The 18718-nt window shown below is 44.2% G+C and overlaps 1 protein-coding gene across 2 annotated transcripts in view; it reads right to left on the bottom strand.

The window, feature by feature from the left end:
- EXOC6B (exocyst complex component 6B) overlaps window positions 1-18718 on the bottom strand; it is a 315222-nt gene that overhangs the window by 245686 nt on the left and 50818 nt on the right. For both annotated transcript variants that reach the window (XM_081999547.1, XM_081999548.1), the window contains exons 2-6: window positions 17590-17755; window positions 10791-10838; window positions 8621-8711; window positions 8467-8512; window positions 3744-3948 (exon numbers count right to left, since the gene is read on the bottom strand). In XM_081999547.1, the coding sequence (XP_081855673.1) occupies window positions 3744-3948; window positions 8467-8512; window positions 8621-8711; window positions 10791-10838; window positions 17590-17755 (556 nt within the window). The remainder of the gene's footprint in view (window positions 1-3743; window positions 3949-8466; window positions 8513-8620; window positions 8712-10790; window positions 10839-17589; window positions 17756-18718) is intronic.

Here is an 18718-nt window from a genome sequence, read left to right as displayed (position 1 = left end):
TATTTGGAACGCAGCAAATTCCCCCAGAACCGTAGGTAATACAATTCAGATTTTAAAAAAAAACACAAGGAAAGGAGTCAATGAGAGCTCATCATTTGTACAGGGAGACTATAAGGTCTCTCCGCATGCTGTGAGATCCCTCCCGTTCCCGCGTACGGTTGACCCCGGGAACGTCTCACTTGACTTCACCCCACCACGGGCTTCCTCGCCAAGAGACGGGCCGGCGAGCTCCCCGCATCCTTGACTGCCAGCCAGAAACGCAGCAACAGCTCCGAGCGCTCCAAGACAGATCCTTCTGATTATCACAAAATGAAATTTTCAGCTCTTGTCATCATCGGCCTCAGATTTGTAATGTTACAAAAACATTATTTCCTTTCCCCATTGTATCAAGTCCTCTTCCATTCCCGCTGGTGAAATCAAACAATTTTAAAAGAATTTATATGATGCTAATTTAAACCGAATGTATTTAGCTGCCAATCGCAGTTCCCCGACTCTCCCAGGCCTCCTGCCAGCTCTGTTCCGTTCCAGGGCAGCTATCAATCATGGCCAACAGACCGAGGAAAAAGACCCAGCAATGCAAGAAGCGATACTGGTAATTCCAGCAGTGGAAACCCTGCCCTTCGTTTTCGGCAAAACGACGTGAAGTGACCCCACGCAACGGGAGGCTCCGAGAGCTTCAGCTGCTCATCACTTCTTGTTGGTGAAGCAGCCCGTGATATTTTTCGCAGGAATAAAGCTGGCATGTTGCTTAAATCCCAGCAGCGCTTCCAATTTGGCTTTTGCAAATGGAAGTGGCAAGTTGACCTTCCTCCCCAAGCCGCTGTGCGGGAACAGTACGTGCCTCCTGCTGGAAACCCACCGAGTCCAACCTCGTAGGTAACTCTGTTCCCACAAAGGGTGAAGGAATCTCTGCTAATCTGCACCTTGCTCTCATAAAACAGCAGAAAACTGGGATTTGAGGAAGAGTGAAGACGTATACTTCACTGTATCATCTGTAGGCAAACTAAAAACATCTAAACATTACCCTCTTGGTGCGTCTTGTTTTGACCCTCCGTTGCAACCGCCCAATTAATGTCTACATGGAAGGGAAAAATCGTTTCCACTTGAGTATTTCTCTGTTGGATACATTCAAATGCTGAAGTTCTGATGTACCCATAACATCAACAGGCAAAAGAAAAATTTGCCATAACCAAGACCTCAATTTAGAAATCCTTACAGTGCAAAATGGCTGGAACTGAGCAGAAGGTGATGAACGATGAAGAACAACTGCAAGCATGTAAGGTAGAAAAATACTGGAAGGAGAAGGAACAGAGTGCTTGCCTCAGGTCAAAGCAGGGGCCGTAGCGCTGGTTGAGAGCCTATCTGTAGCTGAAGAACAAATAACGAACTTAAGGGAAGCTCAAAACATTAGCAGTTGAAATAAACACCGAGGGACAAAAGGTGAAGAGTAGAGAAAGAATCTAACTAATAGAGAGGAAAAAGAAGTGAGAGTTGTTACGGGAAAAAAGAAAACACTCCTCGGAGGTTTAGTTCAGATGCGTGGCTGCTTGCTGGCTCACACACGGAGCTTAGATAATCCAGTATTGCAAAAATCAAACACCAAACGCCACCAAAGGAAGATGAGAACATGAAGATGAGTAAATATATAGTTGTCCCCCCGCCCAGGTCTTCTCCCAGCTTCTCACTGTTGTCAGATCAGGCTCTTCTTGAGCCAAAACAGTCTGTTCAGTTAGCAACCCAGGCAACTGAGCACTTCCCCAGTTTCTCCTTGAAGCCATGAAAAATTGTGCACGAGGCGCTCCACAGGTCTATCACCGACAGAATGAAGAACCACCTTTTTCTCCCCCTGATTTCAAGCCTGGCTCCTGCCGATTTCACTCGCTGGGCCCCAGTTCTTGTATCCGGGTAGGGCAGAAGCAGCCAGTCCCCACCAACCTCCCAGTGCCTCTCCCAATTTTAGCTTTGCTATAAAAAGCCAAATTTCTTTACAGCAAAAGATGGAGAATTAAGATAGCTCCAGGCAAGGCATGAGCTCTTCCCAGGAGCAGCAAGAAGCGACAGGAGGGAGGGACATGAAAACTTCTTCACTTGAAGGGTCTGTCAAGCACTGGAACAGGCTGCCCAGGGCAGTGGTGGAGTCCCCATCCCTGGAGGTATTTAAAAGACGTGTAAACGTGGTGCTTAGGGACATGGTTTAGTGGGGGACTTGGCAGTGCTGGGTTAACAGCTGGACTCGATGATCTCAAGGGTCTTTTCCAACCTAAAGGATTCTATGACTCAAACAGGAAGAAATGCTTAAGTGCACCATGGATTTGGAAGGAACAAAAAGCACAAAGCTACAAAAAAAAAAAAAATCTCAGAAGACAGCAAAGGAAGTCATTTGAAATGATGGGGAGCTTCCCAAAATTGGTCTGCCTAAGCAGCCAAAGACACATGGCTGGACATGAACATCTCTTCCCCCATCAAAGCAATCAGCCATGGTGTGAGGAGGTTTAAATACACCTCCCAGCATCATGATGACAAAACTGGAAAAGACAAGAAGAGGACACAATATCTGCGTCCTCTTATGTCTCTATAATTGGTAAATACTCTCAAGAGGATATAAACAAGTTATTTATTTAAATTAGCACATTCACTGCATTAATTGGACACCAAAAGACAAATGAAACTCCTATTCCTTTCCGGCCACAGAGCCACAGGAACCAAGGATGAAGCTTTTAAAAAGACTGGGTGCCATAATGAACAAAAATAAAGAGTATTTTTGGTAAACAATTACTATTCTAGAAACAGCTGTATCAGGTAAATTCAGCACAGTAACACCTGGAGCCTTCCCGACATCGCCACCACACACACCTGGCTCCACAACAGGATGTCCAGGTCACAGTGTGTTTTCTGCAAATTCAGAAAAACTGGTGTGATTCAATGCAACAACTTTCAAAAAAGTTTGCTGAACTCTGAGATGTGGCATGGCATCTCTCCATAGCTCTATTACACAATATAAGGCTTGGTTTGTTTTCCCAAAAACACCAGCAAGAGGCTGAGAAGACAGTAAGGCAGCAGATATACTGTAAATTAAATCAATTAATAGAATTCCTCAAGCTAGACGGTTTTACGGAAAAGATGGTATTCATAAGACAGAAAGTTGACCTTGCCTGTACCTCTAACCATAAACATAACAGCACAATTTCATCATCTTGTGAAAAATTATAGCAAGAGTCCTCCCTATAAATCAAGAAGTTCAATCCATCAACCACTATCAGAAGAAATAGTTTACTGCTCACGAGAGGTAACATTTCATTACTAGTGGATTTGAATTTCTCAAAGTAGCAAAGTTCTTTTTAAGAGCCATGGTCAGCAATGTTCCCCGGCTGTGCTAAGAAAAACTGTATTGAAATTCAAAACTAGAATGTTAAAGAAGAGTAGGAAAAGGCAATTCTGTTTCAATACATGCATTGGGATGTTCAATTAATCAGGTTTACCTTTTACAGACATCAACTGCTAGGCAAATGCAAGCAAGCGACAATGAAATTTTACCCAGTATTTGAAAATTAGTTTAAGATGCAAAAATAGTAGTAAACACAGAATGAAGAATCATTGTTTCGCCTAGTAACAAAATTACTTCAATATTTAAAACTAAGTTTACTGCCTTGGGAGCGGAAAGAGTAGAACTTTGTTTAACATGACTGCGAACCATCCTCCTCTTCCCAAAAAGCCTCCACCACACGTGCGCACATAAGTCCTACCTGTTTCATTGCCGTCTCTCCAATCTTGTCAGAGTGCTTACGGATACTCTCCAGGAAATCCTTGAGGTCTGACATGGAAACTTCTTTGATCTCTTCACGTAGCTTTGGAATATTATCCACCATGATCTTGCAGAAGCGGTAGTGGCTCACCTGGGGCAGGTACGTGTGCTCAAGGTGCTCCAGGGTCTTCAGCGCAGGGTAGTGCCTGGGGAAAGCAAGCAAGGCAGATGAGGAAAGAAGAACAGCTATTTCCATCCCACTTCTCCTCCAAAGTGTGTGTTAACTGTAAATGATTCAATATAGCCAAGAATCTCAGCTCTGTTCAAAGGAACATAGACCTTAGCATCCAGGTAACCATAAAAGCATCATTTTCCTTTTGAAACAAGAGAAGCAGAGGAACACAAAGGTGAGTAGCAGCTTCCTCCTCAGAGCTCTGATGTGCAGACAAGGACCAGCTGCTGGGTCACAAGTGACCAGCATCAGCTGAGCCCAGTGGCAGCTCTCACTCACAGTAAAGCCATTTGAGGCACCATATTACACAGTGAAGAAAAAGTTGGCAACCACGTGTAATACCATTAGGTTACATGAGGAAAAAGCTCAGTCCCACGCACACAGAGGAACACAAAGGCACGATGGCTCATGGGGGAACCCCAGAAAGACCCTGAACTGGTCTCCCGAGGAGAACCATCAGCCCCGTGGATGGAGGTGACACCCATCAAGGTGAGCGGGTCTCCAGAGCACCTCATAGACCAAAAGGTCTGTGCCAGGTATGGGGCACATTATGGGATACAGGGAAAGAGCATTTGGGGATTGCATCTCTAAGCCTTTTCCTGGGTGAAGGAGTCCAGTCTGGGTGCACGTGTGAGCACATCACCTTCATCCCAACCAGCCAGAGAGGGGGACAGGATGAGGCTGTTGGCGAGTGTGGAGTGTTTCTGCCTGTTGATCTGTGCAGCCAGCTGTACGTATACAAGTGTGCGTGTTGTATAGGGTGTTATATGTGTGCCTGCTGGGAGCACATACTCAGCCTCGCTCCTGCTTGGACCTGGGCCTCAGGGCTGCCCCAGACTCATCTCTGCGCAGCTGCCAGATTCGGCAACCCTTAACAGTGCGGTGCCATAAGACAGAAGCATGGAGACGGGGCCATACCATAACATACCACAGACTGATAAACCAGTGTCTAACACAGGTTAGTACCAAATACCTGCTACTAGCACGGACACTTGTTATTCTGTTGTAAAGATCCTGGACATGAGAGCTCTCCGACTTCTTTCCCATGCATACCAAGGAGTCAGATCCCACCTTCCTCCCAGCTGTTCAAAATGCTGCTAAGCATCATTAAAAACACTTTCCACTCAAAAGTACTTTTTGTTTAGACAGAGGTGAAAACAATCTGAATACAAACCCCAGATTAGGAGTCCAACAGATACATTTTCTACAAAGCCCGTGCCCCTTCAGCAACTACTGCTGTACCACTGGGGTATGTGACCTTTGCAATGTTGAAAATAATTTATTTCCCCACTCCAAAAGGAATATACCTTACAAATTTAAGAATGCAAGAATCCCAATGTTTCTTCCCCTATGCACAATGCATGCCTTTATATCTTGGTCATGCCCAATGGCCTTAGGGAAGGTACCGTAAATTTTATCCTACCCTTCTGAATAAAAGCAACCTTCATAGCCTGACAGAAGATGCTAAATGGGAAACTATTCTAAGCAAATCATTTTTTCTCAAACACTCTCCCTCTTTTCCCTTCAGGGAGTGGGAGTCCATAGGATTTGCCTATTCACTGGAATTCAGGGGCCCTCCTGCACGGCGACGTAAAATAAGAGACCGTCCTCCTCCTCCTGGTCCCACCACAGATCTGGTCAAAGGTTAATAAAAAAAAAATTATGAGGGAACCATCTAGGAAGCATTAGCAGGGTCTATAAAAACATATTTAAGACTAACACCAGGTCACAGTCACCCCTAGGGTAAATTAAGGCAACTTTAGCGGAGTATACCCATGTTTAATCCTGGCCACAAGCACCTGCCACTTACACCTTGAATTTTGGGGGAGAAGTGTTTAGTCCACAAAAAACATATTAGTGCCACTGCAACAAAACTGACCCTTATATCCCCATTCAAAACAATTCTTGCCTGAACTCCAGGCAGGTCCACAGGGGAGTTATTTTAACCAGAAGTGGCCTGTCCTGTTCCCCACACCAGAAGTCAAACGGATTAACCCCATAACCCAGCCGGTGCTTACACTACAGCGAGGTATGAAAAACTATTTGCAATAAAATGCAAACCTCTATGGAGAGAAACTTAGGAGTGCACAGAAAGCCAGAAATTAAAGCAGAGGAACAAACATACAGTGAAGGGTTTGTTATATTTTAGGGCATTGTTTGTTGAACCAGAAGGAGCAAAAACATGGCCGGGGGGACAGTGCACGGTCACTGATGGGGTCCCCGGCTGCCTGCCGAAAACAGAGTCCAAAACACGTGGGAGGAGAGGAAAGCTCAACACTGCTCTTGAGACGTGCAGAGCCCAGCGACTCGTGCTGCTGAAGCACTGCCGCCTCGGCCCAGATCCCTATAGATGTCTGGGGTTGGCCCGACCCTTACACAAACAGCCATTACCAGCCACGCAGAGCGGCCACGTTCTTGCCCACCTCTGTACCCTGGGGATCGCTGCACCGGTAAAACGAGAGCACTTGCCAAGGGGGGGAAGCAGCATTTTGATACAATATAGATTCAGAGATGTTTTGTTGGGTTTTTTTCCCCTAGAAATACCCAGGCCCTGCTCAAGTGGGTACAGTTCTACAGAGGCTTCTCTGCTACAAGCAGGATGAAGCATTCTCATTTCTTACTGCCTGGAGACCACATGGATATGACAACTGACCCAGGGGTAAAAAAAGGCAGATCCCTCCGGAGGCCTGCGGAACAGGGATCTCCAAGTGTTTCCCATCACTTTCCAACAAGCAGCTACATGTGTCCCAGCCGTTGGAGAAAAGCTCTTTCTCTCCCTTCCTTAAATTCTGGACAATAGCAGATGAAACGTTTCTCTCCATCTCTTCTGTCTGCTGGTTGCACAGTCACTCCTCTGGGTTTGGACCATGGGTTCCCCATCTCCAGCTCCAGTTAACGGCTTCATACAGATTCTGTATTTGGCAAATGCCTGCCTTCGGTTTATAAACATCACGCAGCAAACAGCACATAACTCATTTTGTCTACCTTGGGAGGGTTGAATTTATTCACCCTGAATGCAAAACCTACTACTCCTCTGAGATTGTGTACTCAAAACTCAAGACTCAGGCGAGTAACCCCCTTGCTGGCTATCATGAAATGATATATAAGTGAGACCGGGTGCAGACACAAAAATATTTAATATGTTGTGCTGCATTTGGTGAATGAAGCCATCAAATCCAGACAAAAAAAAAAAGGGGGGGGGAAGCCAAGGGTTCAGATTTTCTTTAAATGTGGCTTTCAACTTCTATTTGTTTCAAAATGAACCAATCCAAAGCAGAGGGGGAAGATGCAATTCTTAGAAGCAGACCCTGGCAACATTATCCAGAGCGAGGGAATGAAGCGGCATGTGGATTCCCTTCAGAAGTTTACAGCACTGTGATCAGCTCCAGCTCCCCGCCCCACATCTGTCAACGGATAAGCCCCTCGCTGTTCCTATAAACAGACTTAAAACAGTTACACAAACTATATGCTGCCCTGTTCTGTACAGAGCCATCCTGAGAATGAGAGCGAGCTTTGTGAACAGTTAAATAAGCTCCCCGCAACTCCTCTGGCCAACACAACTTTCAGGAGTAATGCTTATCTGTTTACCCAAGGCTCCTGGGTCCAAGGACCACAGAAATCAGAAGAGGCAGGAGGGGAAGTGTAAAAATACGCCCATCCAATTAGTTATCGCCTTGTTCGAAACATCTGGTTTCTTCTGTATTGTTTCTATGATGGATGGCAGGCGTAAACCAGGCATCGGATCCGACTGCTCTCCCTGCATGGCATTCAGCTGCAGCCTGCTGTGTTTTCAGCTGACCTCCTTCCAGCAGCTGCTCTTTGCCCAATTTGCCACCCCCAGGGCTACAAGGCGCCTCCAAAGCCCCATGCTGCTTAAACAAACCATCCCCCAGGATCCCAGCCACGCAAATATCCCGGACCGTGGTTTAATCCTTCAGCATCGCAACAGATGCGAGGTGGGAAAAATCTTAGATTTACAGCTCATGATTTCTGAGCCACAAAGTCCTTGTAGTTCAGCTCATTCTTCTGCACAATTATTTCTACTGCAAAATAAGCCATATGCCTTCTCACCGACTTCTACCGTCCTGCGCAACATTTCTCACGTGTTTGGCTTCCATTCACATTCATCAGATTCTCTCAGGTTATATCAATTTTTATATTATGACATTCATAGAATTTAGTTAATAATTCTAGAAGTACCGAGTCAGGCATTGACTGCATGCATCACAACAGTGAGCGCCCATGGCAAAAAGTGAACATCCACCTTTATTAAAAAGCCTAACACAAACTTAGAGCCTGCTGCAATCCCACTTCTAGGCTGTACTGCAGGAGGCTGAGCAGGACTGTGAAGATACCAGCCAGAAATCAGATAAGTTAACTTGGAAAGGCTGATTTTGAAGTCCTAAGTTTTGAAAACCTCTTTAATTTATCCGGCACCAGACTGGTGCTTTTCATCTCCTCCAACACAAACATCAGTCTACACAAAATTTACCTTTTAGATTTCATTTGCTCTCGCAGTTTGCTGTACATCTCCAGGACTGGAAAGAGAAGGAAAACACACAAGCATTGAGACACAAGCACAAAGCAAAGAGATGCAAATTAAACTAAACAGCTATACAAATAAAGAGCAATTTCAGATTCCTCACCAGGAAGACACAGCGTTAGCTTATCAACCGTCGCTGAAATATTTCTCTGTTGTAATCGGCATTGCTTCAGCTCTTCCATTGCTATTATCAGCTTTGGAAAGGGAAAAAAAAAAAGTTTCACTAAGAACAGTAAACAGACGGAGTAGAGAGGATATAAACTGCTTTGCACTTATCACGACCATCCAAATAGTAGGTTGACTACAAAGCCTACTCTGATAACCGGAGAGCTCACCGAGCACTGCAGAGCGTTGCTGAAGTAGGGAGGACAGGCAGCTTCAAGTTGTTTAATCGAGTAGCAGAAGCATTCCCTAGCCTAATTTCAACTAAGCAAGCAGCAAAACCAAAGCCATCAAAATACCAGCCTCGTAGCACGTCCTGCAAATTCCAAAAATTATTTCCCCTTCCCATTTTATTCATCTCTTCCCTAGTCCCTCTCCAAACTTCTCTTTTTTAGTTCTTCTCAAAGACAGGATGTGGCCGCTCGCTCCCAGGGGGATTCTTACCATCACAAGCTAACAAGGATTTTTAAATGCTCAGTCTCCAACAGAAAAACCTGTGCATCTGGACAAGGTCAAAACAAGGATCGACCATGGCATACAAAAGAAAACTCTTCAGTTTCACTCTTGCAAAGAGGCAGGTCATGGATTTGTCCTCTGGAGTACCAACTTATCTGCACAGTCCCACACCAAGTTTGCAAAGTCCTTTTGAAATCCCAGGTGCTTCTACTCTTGGAGGTGAATCCTCCTTTCAAGGGAGCATAGAGGTATGTTTATTTGATTTAGGAGAAAAGCTGCATCACCTCCTCCCCAAAGGGCATTTTTATCTTTAATCTTTATTAGAATAATTGGTATGATGCAGTCCAACATGGGGATTTTCTCGTTTGTTTTTCAAAAGCTTACTGAAATAGTAATGCCTGCGTATACTCTGAGCAAAATGAAGTGTGGGTGTCTGGGAGGGCACTTCAGAAGGAAAAGAGAAAAGCTGCAAAAAAGTAGATTTATATGGAATATGAGTAGAGCAATGTGGACCATCCCTGGGAGTTCTCACACATCCCCATCTTAGGCATGTGAAAAACTTGAAGCATCAAGTGCCTTCAGGCATACCCAGCTCTGCAGTCCCCCCAGTCTGTTAATATTCCCTTATGATGAAGGGGCAGAAGAACGAACGTGGTTAGAGGCACATCACATCCAAGACATCCTCAATTACTTCCTCTTCTGCATGCCTTGATAGAATCACAGAATGGTTTGGGTGGGAAGGGACCTCTAAAGGTCATCTACTCCAACCCTCTGCCATGAGCAGTGACGTCTTCAACTCGAGCAGGGTGCTCAGAGCCCCGTCCAGCCTGACCTGGGATGTTTCCAGGGATGGGGCATCTCCCACCTCTCTGGGCAACCTGGGCCAGGGTTTCAGCACCCTCACTGGGAAACATTTCTTCCTTATACCTAGTCAGAATCTGCCCTCTTGTAATTTAAAACCATCACCCCTTGTCCTGTTGCTACAGACCCTGCTAAAAAGCCTGTCCCCATCTTTCTCCTCAGCCCCTCTCAGCCCTGGCAGCTGCAGGAAGGTCTCCCCGGAGCCTTCTCTGCTCCAGGCTGAACCCCCCCAGCTCTCCCAGCCTGTCCTCCCAGCAGAGCCGTTCCAGCCCTCGGAGCATTGCTGTGGCCTCCTCTGGCCCCGCTCCAGCAGGTCCGTGTCTCTCCTGTGCCGAGGGCTCCAGAGCTGGACGCAGCCCTGCAGGGGGGTCTCCCCAGAGCGGGGCAGAGGGGCAGAATCCCCTCCCTCACCCTGCTGGCCACACGACTTTGGATGTGATATTGTTATCAACGATCCCATTCACACCTCTCAGGACTGCAGGAGCAAGCCCACAACTTCGTTATCGTTGCTTCAAGTCCCTCCTGCTTCCCAGGCTTTGCCTTCCATTAACTTTCAATCCACAAGCACTAAAAAAAGAAAAATCACTTCCCAACACTCTCACACAAGTCACCTTTCATGCAGAAAAGCAAAATACTGGAAAGAGAATCAACGTATGCTTCAATGCCATGGTATTATCAGTTAATGCTGAGCAGTTATTGACGCTCAGTGTAATTTGCCACTAGCGAGCACAGCCAAATAATGGAAAAGAAAAAAAAGAAAGAAGAGTGAATGAATGTATGAATGTATCACTCACTTCTTTTCCTTCGTTCTGCAGCTTTCGGTTGGTGTCCGTCACTTGATTCTGCAGAGATATTGGGAGGGAAAAAGACAAAGCACATCTACATGTAAATCAGGACAATGTTTTTCACAAAAAAGGAATTATACATGAACACCACTTCTTTTCACACAGTCTCCCCTTGCATGGGGTAAAACAGGTTATTAGCTGATTTAAAGGCCATTGCCATTCCGGCGCACGGGACACCAACAGCCACGCAGCAAGTACCAAGGGTGCCACAATAGGATTTTCTTCGCTGTTACTAGAGAAAGGTAAAAGGCAACAGGAGTTAATACTGTTGTATGGCGGCCGCAAAAATCGGCAGTCTTAACAGATCAAATTTTGTCGCAGATACTTACATGGGTTCTCATCTTAAAAGCTATTTTACATGAGTGGTAGAGGTAGGACGTAAACCTCATGGAATTAAATTTCCCTCCCCAACATCAAATAGATTCCCACTGGAGTTTTTTAACTCCTTAATATCACAGCAAGAAAAGAACTCTTCAATGTGCGCTTTACCTATAAAGTTCAAATATGCACCCTCAGATGCATCTCCCACTGTATCCCTCCTCCTGGCTGGTATAAAAGGGTTTTTTTACATACCTGGTCTATAGCTCATATAAAAGGTATGTATTTTCTTTGCTAAACCACCTTTCTGTATTATCATATAAGTTGGGGCTCACAGTTCAAAAATTTCCCACTTTACAAACCTGTAGGTTCCCTGGACTAGCAAGATCACAGCAGTTCAGCCCTTTACGGCTCTAGGCATCAGTTTGACTCAGTAAAAACACACATGAGAACAAAGCTGAATTTTAGACTCGTTAGGGTAGAAAATAAGCAGCTTACACACTATTTAGACAACAAGCAGAAAGATGACTTTGGGAACTCTCCTGAATACTCGTTCAAGTTCAGACAGGAGAAGGTTTGTAAATAGAGATAGCATCTTCTACAGACCAGCTGGGATAGCTAAAAAAAATTACACAAACTTTCAAGCTAACATGCCCAGCTTCAGGTCTTTAGCAAAAGCAGCCAATTATAAAGGTAAATACCAGTAGAGAAGGACTGCTCAGAGTTCAGGTGCCTCACATCAGTCTGAGACTAACATGCCATAAAACTACCTTTTTTTTTTTTCCCATAGAATACTCTTTTCACAGCTTCTGAAGTTGTAAATACTCATTTCCAGGCTTGTCTCTGTAAGATGTCTCGGGGGTCTCTAGTTGTATTCAGGCTTACTGTACAGTGGAAGCTGCTGCTGGATTTCAGCCGGCATCATCAAATTTTATGAACTAGTTCCTGTGTGTTTTCAGGAGTTCTGTTCATTCTATAGGCGAAATCAGTAACAGAGCTTGGACAACAGCATAAGCTGTGACACAGAGCTCTCAAAGTATATTCAGGAGCATAAGACCATCACACAAACCCACTTAAGATCTTTGTTCCCTGACACTTTTCAACAATTGCAGAAAGAAGCTGAATTTTTAATGAACTCATCACTACCGAAGGAATGTTGTTTGATGGTCTCCAACTGTCCAACAGAACGTGGATGGTGCACGGACCAACAGCAATAGCAGAGCAAAGCAAGAGAAGTTCAAGGTGAATTCAGAAGAAAAGAGCCATCTCTTCCCCTTTTGAGAGCACCATGAGGCAACCAGTTCAGATAGGAAGGGAACGTTGTATTAATATATATAAAATTGATTCAGGATCCAACTTGTTTCCTGCTGACTATTGAAAGACACCGGGCAACAATGATTTCCCAGACTGGCCCAAATTTCAACAGGAGGTCTCGCACCGAGAAGTCGGTGTTGCTTCAGCGAGCAGTGCCATCCAGCCTTACAGGCTTCCTTTTGTTTTAACGTTGGCCATGCTGGCTTTTAGCTTACCATGATGTAAGAAGAGTCATCATCCCATGATCTCCCCACACACAATTTCTCTACAGCATCTGCATCACATTGCTCCCCCTTCTGCAGTAGCTTCACTTCTCCTGGCTGCTTGCCCTGTGCAAAAACTGCTCATTTCCTTTATGATGTATTGAGATTTTACGAGCAGGAGCACAGCATCTCTTCCAAAGATTATTTTATTTGCTTATATCCTGAAAATCCCACCAGGAAAAAGGAATTCATGTAGGGTAATTTAAAACTGCTCCTAAAATAATGCCAAGGCTGTACTAGTCTTCTATTAAAATTACATATCAATCCCAGCTAAAGCAAAAAGTAAGAATATATTCTGCCCTTGCACACTGAGAGTTTTCAGGGGGCGGTGGGTTGTGTTTTGTTTTGTTCTTAAGGTCTACATCCATCCATTGAAAAAAAAATAGATGATTATTTATATAGACTCTCTGCAGACACGCTGAAGTTTTTCAGACGAGGAGATTTTCTAATCCAAGACAGACGCACAGCAAGGGGGGACAGACAACAGGTGGGCACATGTGAAGAATGAGACGACGGGATCACACAAGGGGCTTACGGGATGCTCAAGTTGTTAGTTCATTCATCTATATACGGAACATGTGGTACGGAGCAGGGCTTTGGGTTGGGGTTTTTAAACATCACTCTGCTATCATTTAGAGAGTGTCAGAGTGATGAGAGAGAAGAGCAAAGGGCGCTGGAGAGGAATCCTGGGAATGGACCCAAAGGGCACCACTGTGACCCCACGCCACAGTGCCGACTCCATCCCTCTGACACCCACCGACTGCCGATTTCTAACCCCCCAAGACAGGGAGGTGACTGTGGAGCAATCCTTCAAGTCAGCAATTTATGAACTTCCCAGCCTGGAGGGTGCACCCAAAGACTGCGTTCATTATCCACCACCGTTCTCCCTCCATTTATCTAACCCTGATGGGAATCGGCTGTTCGGCCATTGCACTTCTAGGTCATTGCCACATCCTGGGCGGCGAGATCCTCCACTTGGTTACGCACGGGTGAAGGCAAGCTGCCCTTCACTCTAAGCCAGTTGCCTCAGTTTTATTAGTTCTGCCTTAATCGGAATGCGCTAAGCAGTAAGAATTTCTTCCCATTCATTTTCTCTCTCGGACTCATAACTTCATGGAACTGACAACTGCGCACAGCAGTACCGCGTATGCTGGCAGAGAGGATCAGAACTGCAGATGTCTTTTCACAGAAAAGGCTTTTTATTAACTGTCGTTCAACAGTGGAAGGTGTTAAGTGCTAAACTTGGGCAGAGATAACCAGTCACAGAAAACAGGACAATGACTCAACAGTAGTTCTTTGAAAATGAACCCGGTGATCACAGCACATCAAACTGAAGAACAGCCAGTGCTATGTTGTTACCAAGAAAGCAAGCATCACACAACTTTGCATCAACAAAATCCTTCAACACACCTAAAATAACCCTTCTACACCATTTCACTGGTGACTGATTGCCTGCTCCAGCTTAGAAACCACACTTATGACAAAAAAAAAAAACCAAACCCACCACACACACACAAACCCCACCACTTGGAAGGGCTTCAGAGTAGAAAAGTAAACACAGTGAGATGCCTAGAAAGCACAACCCTCTAGGGTGGATTGGGGCTGCCTATCTTACAGAGGACAAGACCAAAGAACATTCCTACAACCTCCAACCTGTAGAAGACTGCTGCAAAACCAAGAAGGAATACTTTCTCTTTTGTGCCCGACAGGTCAAGTAGTAGCAGACGTAGAAAAAAAAAACTACAACTTTTCAACCATGGAACCTGGGGGAGGTCTGACATTAGAAGAGGTTAGATAACAAGCCATCAGGAACAACACCGTTGAAGAACTTGCTTAAGAGGAAAAAAAAACAAAAAAAAAAGGACTAGGTGACTTCCTGAGGTTGTCACCAGCCCTGCGACTCTACGATCCTTTCCCCTTCACACCTCACGTCGTGTTTTCAAAGTTGAACCATCCTGACATATAATGTATCTTTGACCTTTTCATTTCCACTAGAACCTTTATGAGATGGACTGGTAGCTTCCAAGACTGGTGGCTTCCAAGACTCAGCAGTACCGTGCATTTATAGGTTCGAGAACAGGTCAACACCACACTGCTCACTTCCTAATGAGGAAGAATGTGCAATAAAAGATATGAAAACATCGAAGATGTAATTAAAAAAAAATCCCAAAGCAACAAGATTTTCCTTGGAAACTATGTAAGAAATTAAAAGTAAAGAGAATTGCCACAGTGAAGCTATATAGTTAAAAAAAAGAATAAGCAAATGCAAAAAAAAGTTTTTGTTTAAAAAATATTATGGTTTAAATATCATCCAATTAAGATGCCTTTTTGAAAACGTATCCCATGTATTTTCAATTAACTTACTTTTTTATCCATCTATAGATTGTTAATCAGTAACCCAGCATCTCTTGGAAAAACAACGTTGCCTAGTGCAGAAATTCATTGCAGAGGAGCTCCTCTGCTGGTCGAGAAGATAAAGTTCCCAATTCAGTGCTAGCCCTTCACAGGGCACAAAAGCAGGACAGAAAGTTTAGGGATACAGTCCTGATCTTATTTTAAGTTGACCTGGGGCCACCTGAAATACAGCATTACAGTACAGAGGGAAGCTGTGTTACACACAAATGGGGGAAAACAATACATCCAGCTCGTATTTAGCATGTGCACTCTTAAAACAATGAATGCTGATATTTCTGCAAGCATGATATTACACAAAATATCCCAAAGCTAAAAGCACATGCATGAAGATACATCCTAGAGAAGCAATATGAAGGGCATCTATTTTATTGCTGGTTGCACGTACATTCAAAAGACCAGCGCTGTTGAGAAAAAGACCAAGATCAAATACAGAATGAATAGCTGGAACAAAACACACTCTCGCCACTGGACCCACGGATGATTCCTTGGGGAAACCCTTACAAAGAGGGCTCAGTATTTCTCAAATAAGTTTCTGTGTATATTTTTCCCATGTGCCGTTTTATAGATCACATAGTAATGGAAATCAAGAGAGATCCTGAGGGTACAGAGATGGACTTCACAGTGTGCCACCAACAAAGTAGCTGTTTGTAGAATGGGAAACAGCAACAAGCCTTTGCAAACAAACAATGTGGAATTCTTGGCTAGAAACAATAGCTTAAAAAAAAAAAAAAAAAAAAAAGGACTTCTTTCATGGTATTTCCAATGGCCTCATCCTGCAATCAACTGCTGGATAAATCCTTGCCATGGAAAATATCACTGTAATAATATGGGTGCTGCTGGTGTCAGGACACCCGCCATGAAGGTGTTGCCATGAGCACGTGGCTGTTTGTGGGATGGAGACCTGTGCGTGTAAAGCTAGAAGCCTGCTAGGAAATGCCAGAGGTAGCTTTAAATGAATAAACAAATGTATGAAAAGCAGCAGTCAGCACAACAAAATTAGAGTTCTTCCTTCTTTTCCAGAAAACTTGCCTCTCTGAGATTTTTTTCCCCACACACCCCCCTTATTTTTTATAACGTCATCTTTTCTGATGCCCACTGAACGGTCTCCCACACTCCTGGACTCCCAGGAAGGTCCTTCTCAACAGGTCAGACTCCACTCAGCCAGAAGGACCTGCTGTGCTGGTCTCTGGAGACAGTCCACGCCTTTTTGGGTGCCACACCACTCGGCCCCATTCACTAAGTGACTGTTCTGGGAGGTTTTGGTTTTCATCAAGGGCACACCTTGCTGCAGCAGCAAGGGATGGCACAGCAGTCTCCCCTGCCTCTGTTCTAACTTGTATAGGAAAATGAGGAAGGTTCTCTGACACCGATTAAGTCATTGCTGTGTTTTTTTATGCACCTCAAATTGTGGAATACTTGTATTTTAAGGCACGGCAGCCAAGCTTCAACTACAAGCCCACCTGGCCCCTACATGCACAAACATCTCCAACCCCTACGTCCTTGTTCTCACCAGAAACCTGCCTAGTTTCCTTCCCACCACTTATCCACATTCTGATCCTACAAATGGCTTTTTCCACATCCTACTAAACACAGTTTTTCAAGAAATAGGTACTTTCCACCTTTCTCTCATCTTTCTGCACAGCTTTAAAAGCCCCAGTACTTGGAAAGCCCATTCCTGGCTGTAACTATTTTACTTTCCCCATTCCCAGCTCTAACCATTTTACCTTCCAATTAAACCAACCAAACCTGGAGATGCTGAAAAAGAATCAAGCTGTATTATTTGTTTACTCGCTCTTTCAGTACATAGTGAAATTAGTAGTTATTTTTCACTACTGTTCCTCCTTACACCCAAACACCTTACGATGCTCTGACATTCATTTGCTTTTTAAATATTAACATTTCACTTGCCCTCACTGGGCAGACACCCCGAGACTGTTGGAGTCAGACCTGCATCAGGCCTCTTTGCTGATTTGTCTCGGACACAACGCTACCTGTAATGAGAATTCAATGTTAGATGCAGCTATAGTAGACATACTTCTGACTGTAGAGCTTATTTTTTGCTTACGAAATTGGTATAAGGTATATCAGGAAAAGCATATGTTTCCTAATGCAGAACAGGCTTAGCTTTAAACCTTCTTGTGCTTTTAACGTATCACACTGTTCCAGTTTGCCCAAATAATTGGCGAACTTCAAATGACTAACCTATTGCTACAGGAAGAATTCTGAAGAGATTTTTTTTTCTTTTATTTTATTTTAATTCTTTTAGATAGAGATGCTCTAGACAAAAGGAAAAAAGGAAACATTCACATGGTTTCACAGAATCCCAAATGGTTGAGGTTGGAAGATCCAGCCAGAGGTCATCTGGTCCAAGCCCCCTGCTCAAGCAGGGCCACCTAGAGCCAGATACCCAGGGCCATGTCTAGATGGATTTCTCTTACCTTTAGTTTTTGAGCTTCTCCTCTAACTTTCAGCAGTTCCGTGATGGAGTCCACAAAGCCCTGGTAATGGAAGTTGCACATTTTCTCAATCTCACGATCATGGTTTCTGATTCGTGCTTCCAGTTTCTCCATGAAACGACCATGTTCTTCTCCATCATAGACAGACCTAAAAAGCAGATGCCAGTATTGGTTAAGATTCCAATATCGGTTACTGTCACTACTTACAAGAAATATCCAAAATATGAGCTTTAAAAAAAACACAAACACCCTCTCATGATAGAGACATAGTTCTGCTTTTTATTTGCATATACCAGGCACCAAACTCAGGTTTGAAAATCTTCCTATTCCAGCCTTTTTTTTTTTTCCACCTGTCAAACACCAGCTTGATGGTGCCTCAGAGACTGCAACATGGCCAAGACAGCGCTGAATCATCTGAAGCAAAGCCTTCATGCTCCAGCTTTGAGCTCAGCCATCTCTGATCGCTATCTGCTATCGTATATAGTAACACCGAGCACTCCTCCTGGACAATTTTCAGGATGTTCTTTGAGTTTCAAGGGTAAAAAGCTACAATGGAAAAGTATCACCTCTACAGCTGCCAAAATTATTTCCCTTCCCACCCCAATTTTGCCAGCACAGTTAGTCCTGATGCCTAAAGGCTGACACAGCTGAAGACTACCCAAACTGATGGGGACAACCCAATCCAAAACACAGTGTACACTTGGGTAATGGTAATGGGTAATCTTTGGTACAACCAAACAAAAGCAATAGTGTTAAATTCAAGTGTGCAAGTGAAAAAAAAAAAAAAATCTATCCTTCATATTTTCCTAAATTCCACCCAACTGGGAAGAGAAGCTTGAATTGCCACGTTAAAACACTTTTTGTTCTGTCCGTTACCAACGCATGCTGTCTGGTAATGATGATTTTTTCCAACCGTTTTGTAAAGCAGCCTAGAAAGCGACTCTCTCATCCGCAGAAAGAGTCGCTGTGTGGAAGCAATAGCTCATGACTGCAAAATAAGTGAATGTTATTCTAGAAAGCAGAGGGATTGTGTCACACCCTGAAATGGTATGGGATTTTCAGGGGATTGTTTTCTTGGGTTTCTTATAGTAAACATAGGTATTTTCTACGG

The sequence above is a fragment of the Phaethon aethereus genome (assembly GCF_964289735.1).
Source record: "Phaethon aethereus genome assembly, chromosome: 4".
NCBI classification, from domain to species: Eukaryota; Metazoa; Chordata; class Aves; order Phaethontiformes; family Phaethontidae; genus Phaethon; species Phaethon aethereus.
The sequence above is the reverse complement of the archived record's forward strand: the minus strand, read 5'-3'. Positions and strand labels throughout refer to the sequence as shown.